Consider the following 9,020-nt stretch of genomic DNA (forward strand, 5'->3'; position numbering starts at 1 on the left):
TGTGTGTGTGTGTGTGTGTGTGAGAGAGTGTGAGTGAGTGAGTGAGTGTGTGAGTGTGTGAGTTTGTGTGTGTGTGTAAGTGTGAGTTATGTGCCCTAATTGTGCCCTTTAGGGTTTAAAATAATCTCAGGAGTTCAAAAACAATGTCTCCGAGTCATTCACGATATTTCTCAGAAAAGAGTCCATGCTGGAGTCACAGAACACATTTAAACTCGGTCATGCCGTAATCACCAGTCTTTTAGAGAAGTGTGCTTCTGAATGATTCAACTGACCTTAAAACACAAAGTGAATCTTCACATACACAATCAAAGCAGAACAAGGGTTTCTGACACTGGACAGACAAATGAAAGCAGTATGTTGGACACTCAGTGGGCACCAATAATAATCACAGTGTGTCAATAAGGCCATCTAGTGGTTGAACTCATGCAGCCGCACAACTCACACATCGTATCAAATGAGAATTTAGGAAATTACACTCTTAAAAATAAAGGTGCTTCACAGTGATGCCATAGACATCCTTACCTTTTTTTTTTTGTCTAAATGGTTCCATAAAGAACCTTTAACATCTTGAAGACCCTTTCAGTTTCACAAGAGCATATTTGCGGTGAAAGAAGGTTCTTCAGATTAGAAAAAGGTAAGAAAGAAATGGTTCTTTAAAGAACCTTTGACTGAATGCTTCTTTGTGGAACCAAAAATGGTTCTTCTATGGCATCGCTTGAAGAACCTTTATTTTTGAAGAGTGTGCAGTTACTGTTACTATTGCACATTACCAGAAACTAAACACTGCCAGATCACCATATTCACTGTAAGTCTATAGAGTCGAATATTCCTGATCTTCTTTCACGTTATGTTGAATATCTCACTACTAGCACATTTTTCTGTCAATTATGGCAATTTTGGCAAAACTAAAAGAATATATTACCCCCCAAAATGTAAATTCTGTCTTGTTTGCTCACCCTCATGCCAAACTCGACTCATATGCTGTTAAAAACATTACCCAGCGCCAAAAATGCCTTATAAGCATTATAAACAGCATTCCATACGACCTGTGCGCTATATTTCCAGTGTTCTGATGTCATGCACTCAATGGAGTACAGACGTTCATTTTGAGTATGTATTTTTCTTTCTTTTTTATGCATTTATACCCAAAACAGAGAACGTTCTCAGAACTGTTATTAACATTCTGGTAAGGTTCTCTCAAAGTTATGAACAAAATGTTCTTCCAGTCACATTAATAAAATGTTTATTTAGTTATCTGGTCTTTAATAATGTTCTCATAATGTTAGCACAAAAACATTATTTATATGTCTTTCATGGAGCGTTTTTGAAATGTTACTACGTCTTTCAGAACGTTCAGAGAACATTCAAAAGTAACATTCCTTTAATGTTTTCAAAATGATCAAATGGAATGTACCTTTAAAGGGATAGTTCACCTAAAAATGAAAATTCTGTCATTAATTACTCACCCTCATGTCGTTCCAAACCTGTGAGACCTTCGTTCATCTTCAGAACACAAATTAAGATATTTATATTTTGATATTACAGTATGCTTTAAATAATTTTGTTACAAAATACATAAAATAATCATAAAAAATGTGTTTATATAGAAACTGTCAAAAAATACATTTCATAATAAATATTGACATTACTTACAGTATGCTTACATATGGTTAAAAAATACATAAAATGATCATAAATCATAAAATGTGTTCAAACTTTGTCAATAAAATACATTTTATAATATATTTTGAACAGTATATGTATTTATTCATTTTTTCATATGTGTTCATATACAAACGCAGTCAAAAAATACATGTTATAATATATTTTAATTTAGAACTGCTTACACAATATATATATATTTACAGCATGCTTCAAATAAACTTTGTTAACATTTATTTATTTATTTATTTATCATAAATCATAAAATGTGCTGATATACAAACTTTGTCAAAAAATACATTTGATAATATATTTTGATATTACAGTATAATTTTGTTACAAAATACATTAAATAATCTTTTTTTTTTTTTTACTTATAAATGAGACTACTACAACCAGAAAGATAAAATCATTCAAGTAATGCTAGAGAAGAATATCTGTAATATCTGCAAAACAGTAGAGAACGGCTTTTATTGTACTAAGATTATAAATTATTAAATACGTCATTATATGTGCAAGAATTCCAAAATCCTTAATCACTTGAATACTAAAATACTCATTTAATTTTAAAGCACAGCCGCCACTAAATCAGACTTACTTTGAGCAAAAAATACATTTTATAATATATTTTGATATTACAGTATAATTTTGTTACAAAATACATTAAATCATCTTTTTTTTTTTTTTACTTATAAATGAGACTACTACAACCAGAAAGATAAAATCATTCAAGTAATGCTAGAGAAGAATATCTGTAATATCTGCAAAACAGTAGAGAACGGCTTTTATTGTACTAAGATTATAAATTATTAAATACGTCATTATATGTGCAAGAATTCCAAAATCCTTAATCACTTGAATACTAAAATACTCATTTAATTTTAAAGCACAGCCGCCACTAAATCAGACTTACTTTGAGATAATTCTGAGGTTAAAAACTGATTTAAAACCATAACAATAAACAGTTTAGTAGCTATGATATTGTTTTTGAAATCAAATCTTTGTATAGCTATGACAGAAAACACTGGCATCTGACAAAAAACAGTTAATCTTAATAATAATAATAATAATAAAAGTATATACATAAACCCAAATAGGAAATAAAACAGTTATCGAATAAGCATGTGTCCTATTGTGTGTCCTAAACTCCTGAAACACTGATGTCTCATATATTAGAGCAGTCGATGCAATTTATGAAAGAAATCAATTAAATCTGCATGTATTAAATCAGATGTAACCCCCTTTGCAATCATTAACATTTTCATAAGTAACTATAATTGATTACATATTTTTCTCAGTAACTGTAACTGATTACAATTACATTTATTTAGTAATTTATTTAGTTACATGTAACAAGTTACTTCCCAGCGCTGTGTATGTTTACGGTGACTGAGATTGAGTGGTACTGCGCCTTTAAGAGAGTCGCTCGGCTGTCGCGCACATTGTGTCGATATACCGGTCCGCCGCTGTCGTGTTGTGCTTTTATTCTCGCTCTGTACACTAATGTCTGCTCATTCCGCCGAAGAGTCGTTCCCGTTCCACGGGCTGCTTCCGAAAAAAGAGACCGGCGCTGCTTCGTTCCTCACAAAATTCCCGGAGTACGATGGCCGAGGGGTGCTCATCGCGATCCTCGACACCGGGGTGGACCCAGGTGCCCCGGGCATGCAGGTAAATCGAGCCCGCGGCTGCGGTTCATCACTAGGCCGCAGTCGGTTTTCTCCCGTTTAAGGGACCACAAATACTAGACGTTACCAGAATTCCACTGTCATAACTAAACAACGAAGCACTAACACATGTAAAGTAAATCAAGCTGAATAAAGCTGTTAAAAACATAAACTACACGTTTGAAAGGACAAGCTGTGTCATCCTCATCAACGACTCTCGCTTACAAAGGAGTATACCACAGTTTCTTTGTGTTTCTAAGCAACATTATATGAGAAAACACCATGATAAATTAATATAGTACTCATTTATCATGTTAGACATCAAAGAACCATTATAAATGACAAAGGCTGTGTTTCAAAACCTAGCGTGCTCCCTACATAGACAACATTATAGTGCTGTCTATGTAGGGAGCTCGCTAGGTCTCAAGGCACAACTAGTTAGGGCTGTTTTGTGTGCTATAGCTAGTGTTCACCTAAAACACATGATGGTTGTGTTGTGAAATTAATCTGTAAGCGGATCCAGCAGCTGTTTTGAGCTCTCACTCATCTGTGTGATGTCTTGTTTCTGTCTTTTTTGGTCGTTTTACTTTTTTTATTTTTTTATTTATGACCCTGCAAGAAATATACATACTGTAACAATAGAACACCAGAACAGGTATACGAGCACTCACCCTTCCATACATGCATGCATGTTCAATTTACACTTAAATAAAATAAAAACAATGAAGAAGAATGACTCTGTAATGCTCATATGGCAACACTTTGGATCATGTGAGCTGATCTGTGCACTGATCATTTATCATAATATACAGACTGTAGCTTTCAAACGCATCCCGCTGTGAATCTGATATGATTTGTCTGACTCCAGACTGATGCTGAACTGTGTCTCATGCTCTTTCTCGTAGACTACGACGGACGGGAAACCCAAGATCGTGGACATCATTGACACGACGGGCAGCGGCGACGTGAAGATGTCCAGTGAGGTGGAGGTGAAGGATGGGCTCGTGACCGGACTGAGCGGACGCACGCTCCGAGTAAGAGAAGCACATTTATATTAAGAGACGCTGTCATTCATCACAGTTCACACAAGCTTTCAGATGCTCCGGTTACTAAACTGTATCTGTGTGAACAGCACAATAACATGTTTGGGTCTCGCGTTTCACCCTAAAATCAAAACAGAGAAAATAAGAGGATTTAGAAAATGCAGCCTGCTTCATTATGACGTTTTCTTTTTCATTTTCAATGCAAATATACTCCAAACACACTTTCGAAGAAGTTAAGTCAACTGTAAATCCAAAGCAAACTTCTATAGGTTTTATAAAAATTCTCTTTCATAGTGTTTCTAACTGAAAATAGCCAGGGAAGCTGGCATGGCGTTAAAACACAAACCAGTCATTCTCTCATTACTTTGCATTGTACCGAATGTTTTACTTTTTAGGTTTAGGTTCTTCTTATTCCCAAAGGCGATTCTCATTTCCTAGTGCAATATTTTCTGCGGTGGAGCTGTATTTTAAATTATTTTCATTAATTTTAAATATATAATACAAAATGTAAACAATGTAATTTTTGTCATTTAAAAATATTCCCTCATGCATTTTTTTAAATTCTACATGCATATTTTTATATGCATGTATAAGTTTTAAATCTATATATCTATATTTACCTATATATATATATATATATATATATATATATATATATATATATACTACTGGTCAAAAGTTTGGCATCAGAATGATTTTTAATGTTTTTTACAGGAGTCTCGTCGGCTCATCAAGGCTGCGTTTATTTTATCAAAAATACAGGAAAAAATTTAATATTGTGAAATATTATGATGTAAAATAATGTTTTTCTATTTTAATATACATTCAAATCTAATTACAAAGAAAGAATAAAAATGTACTGACCCCAAACAGTAGTGTATATTGTTAGAAAAGATTTCTATTTTAAATAAATGCTCTTCTTTTTAACCACACACACACACACAATAAAAAAAACAACAACAACAAAAAATCACATCAGGGATTGATTCACAGTCATCTGTATTATAATATCAAATTGTATAAAGGGGGTCCACATCTTATTAAATACATATACTTTGCCTCTAATTCTGTATGTTAAAAAAATTAAATAAGAATAATTTTTAAAGATATACATTACTTTAAACTGGGGCAAAATATGAATCAGACATGTTCTCATGGCATTCACTCCTCTATATTATTTTAATAGCCAGACCGTAGCGTTTCAGTAGCACTAAAGGTTTCCCGTTTCTCTCCAGATTCCTGCTGCTTGGGTCAATCCGTCTGGGAAGTATCACATCGGAATAAAGAACGGTTATGATTTTTTCCCTAAAGCTCTCAAAGAGAGAATACAGGTAACGCGTGATTATTTGTCAGCGCTGATGTTATATGCGCAAACAAATGCATGTTTTGGCTTGTTTATTCATAATAAGTCCGATGTCTGGCGGTTCAGAAAGAGCGTAAGGAGAAGCTGTGGGATCCAGCACACAGAGCAGCTCTCGCTGAGGCCAGTCGCAGGATAGAAGAGTTTGACCAGACCCACCCAAACCCATCACAGGTCAGACCGCTGCTGCGATTTGCATGCTCGAATAAAAATAAAGCATGAGAAAATAAGGTGTTGTTGCACGGTGCTTTCTGATAGTTTTGCATGTTGAATATGGCTTAAAATAATTGTGAGTTTCTGTTGTCAGATGGAGAAGCTACAGAAGGAGGAACTACAGTGTCACGTGGAGCTGTTAGGAGCCCTGGAGAAGAAGTACAGTGATCCAGGGCCGGTTTATGACTGTATATCGTGGCATGACGGCGTCACATGGAGGTCTGAGCATTTTCCAGCTTTAAAGGAATAGATCACGCAAAAATGAAAATGTGCTGATGATGTGCTCACCCTCAGATCATCCGAGATCAGGATGAGTTTGTTCCTTCATCAGATTTGTGGAAATGAAGCATTGCATCAGTGTCTCTGCAGTGAATGGGTGCCGTCAGAACGAGAGTCCAAACAGCTGATAAAAACATCACAATAATCCACAAGTAATCCACAGCACTCCAGTCCATCAGTTAACATCTGGAGAAGACAAAAACCGAAACTAATCCAGCATTTTAACTAAAATACGAGTCCATAATCCATAATAACGCTTCCTCCAGTGAAAAAGTGTTCTGGTGTGAATCAGGAGAGCTAACAAACCATACATCAATGGAAAGCTTATTTATTCAGCTTTTAGATGATGCATACATCTCAGTTTCGAAAAATTGACCCTTATGACTGGTTTTGTGCTCCAGGGTCACATTTTCAGTGCATTAGTAAGATGATTGTGTGTGTGTGTCAGGGCTGTGGTGGACACGTCTGAGACCGGAGACCTGTTGTCATGCACCATCCTGAGCTCTTATCGAGAGCGACAGGAATACGCCACACTGGGATACGCCGAGATGCTCAATTACTCCATAAACATCTATGATGAGGGAAACACTCTGTGTATCGTCACCAGCGGAGGTGAGACTGGTGATGATAATTAAATGTATATTGTAAATGCATATCATTAAGAGGCTTTACACTGATCAGCGTGTGTTTGCAGGGGCTCATGGGACGCATGTCGCCAGCATCGCAGCGGGTCACTTCCCCGATGAACCCGAGCGGAACGGTGTCGCTCCAGGAGCTCAGATCCTGGCTGTGAAGATCGGAGACACGCGCCTCAGCACAATGGAGACGGGCACCGGCCTCATACGAGCTGTAAGACATCAACACTCACTGACACATCATTAAAGGATATTATAGGATTTATAAACGTTTATAAAGCGAATAGTTCCAGTCCTTGATTCTGATTGGCTGAGCCAGGGGGACACCAAGAACTCCTGAATAACGGTTGCTTTATTGATTGTGTTATTTGTGATCTCTGTTTGCAGATGATTGAAGTCATAAACTATAAGTGTGACCTTGTGAACTACAGTTACGGGGAGGCGACTCACTGGCCAAACTCGGGGTGAGTCTCTCACTGCAAAATACACGGCCGAAGTCAAGTCACGTGTATTTCTGTAGCTTTTATTCTCATCGAGTGTGTCACTGCAAAGTTGACTAGTTGCTGGATTGTTCAAACCACTTGTTTGCTTGCTCGATGGAACGTTATGAACTTTAAAGGGGTCCTATTGTGCTTTTTCACTTTTTCGACTTTAGTAAGTCTGTAATGTTGCTGTTTGAGCATAAAAAAGATCAAAGTCCACTTCAAAAGGAGATATTTTATTTAACAGAAATCACTTTTCAAAAACTACACACTGGCCCGGCTAACCAATCACAGCACATTTCGTGTTTCAGAAGGCGGGCCTTCATTTGAGACAGGAACTATTCGAGCCGTTCATGCCAGACTGGGGAGAGAGGTGTTGTAATAATGTAAAATATGTGAAAAATGTGTTTTTCGAACAACCTAGTAGAGAGCCTGTTCTAGTACACCCCCAAAACAAAATCATTACATTATGATTCACGTCTGTGTGTTCTTCAGGAGGATCTGTGAGGTCATCACGGAGGCTGTACAGAAGTATAATGTGTTGTTTGTGTCGAGTGCTGGGAATAACGGCCCGTGTCTGTCCACCGTGGGCTGCCCCGGAGGAACCACCAGCAGTGTGATCGGTACCGGCCTGAAACACACTTCTACAATTCATTATATCAATATTGCCACAGCATCACACACAAAACAAGCAATGACAAGAAATATAACAATAACTAACGACAACTTAAAATTAAGAATAACAAGATCTGCACATGATTTGCAGACAAAGTAATTCAGTTCATTTGTGCCATTGTTTTAGTTCATTAAGATTTTTACCTTCATTTTACCTTCACGTGAATTTTACCTTCATAAATTGTGGCCACATCGTTCTATGATTTACTAAAACAAATGAATCAATTGTGACCCTGGACCATAAGGGAAATTGAGATTTATACGTCATCTGAAAGCTGAATAAATAAGCTCTCCATTGATGTATGGTTTGTTAGGATAGGACGATATTTGGCCGAGATACAACTATTTGAAAATCTGGAATCTGAGGGTGCAAAAAAATCAAAATATTGAGAAAATCATCTTTAAAGTTGTCCAAATGAAGTTCTTAGCAATGCATATTACTAATCAAAAATTAAGTTCTGATATATTTACGGTAGGAAATATACAAAATATCTTCATGGAACATGATCTTTACTTAATATCCTAATGATTTTTGGCATAAAAGAAAAATGTATAATTTTGACCCATACAATGTATTGTTGGCTATTGCTACAAATATCCCCCAGCGACTTAAGACTGCTTTTGTGCTGCAGGGTCACATTTAGTATGATATAGCCACGATTTACCAAAACAAGGGAACGTATGTATAAAATAGACATTTATCAAGACATTATGAAGAAGAAGAAAATATATACACTACCGGTCAAAAGTCTGGGATCAGAATGATTTTTAATGTTTTTTTACAGGAGTCTCGTCGGCTCATCAAGGCTGCATTTATTTGATCAAAAATACAGGAAAAAATGTAATATTGTGAAATATTATTATGATGTAAAATAACATTTTTCTATTTTAATATACATTAAAATCTAATTTATTCCTGTGATGCGCAGCTGAATTTCCAGCATCATTACTCCAGTCTTCAGTGTCACATGATCTTCAGAAATCATTCTAATATGCTGATTTATTAT

At 36.0% G+C, this 9,020-nt stretch overlaps 1 protein-coding gene across 2 annotated transcripts in view; it reads left to right on the top strand.

Annotated features, from left to right (window-relative positions):
- The first annotated feature begins 3,085 nt into the window (after positions 1 to 3,085).
- The window catches only part of LOC107694479 (tripeptidyl-peptidase 2-like), a 25,018-nt gene continuing 19,083 nt past the window's right edge, over positions 3,086 to 9,020 (top strand). For both annotated transcript variants that reach the window (XM_016494183.1, XM_016494184.1), the window contains exons 1-9: positions 3,086 to 3,330; positions 4,232 to 4,360; positions 5,605 to 5,700; positions 5,799 to 5,903; positions 6,037 to 6,161; positions 6,670 to 6,833; positions 6,916 to 7,070; positions 7,244 to 7,320; positions 7,834 to 7,961. In XM_016494183.1, the coding sequence (XP_016349669.1) occupies positions 3,166 to 3,330; positions 4,232 to 4,360; positions 5,605 to 5,700; positions 5,799 to 5,903; positions 6,037 to 6,161; positions 6,670 to 6,833; positions 6,916 to 7,070; positions 7,244 to 7,320; positions 7,834 to 7,961 (1,144 nt within the window). In that variant the 5' untranslated portion in view covers positions 3,086 to 3,165. The remainder of the gene's footprint in view (positions 3,331 to 4,231; positions 4,361 to 5,604; positions 5,701 to 5,798; positions 5,904 to 6,036; positions 6,162 to 6,669; positions 6,834 to 6,915; positions 7,071 to 7,243; positions 7,321 to 7,833; positions 7,962 to 9,020) is intronic.

Source organism: Sinocyclocheilus anshuiensis, unplaced genomic scaffold, assembly GCF_001515605.1.
Source record: "Sinocyclocheilus anshuiensis isolate Anshui unplaced genomic scaffold, SAMN03320099.WGS_v1.1 scaffold2585, whole genome shotgun sequence".
NCBI lineage: Eukaryota > Metazoa > Chordata > Actinopteri > Cypriniformes > Cyprinidae > Sinocyclocheilus > Sinocyclocheilus anshuiensis.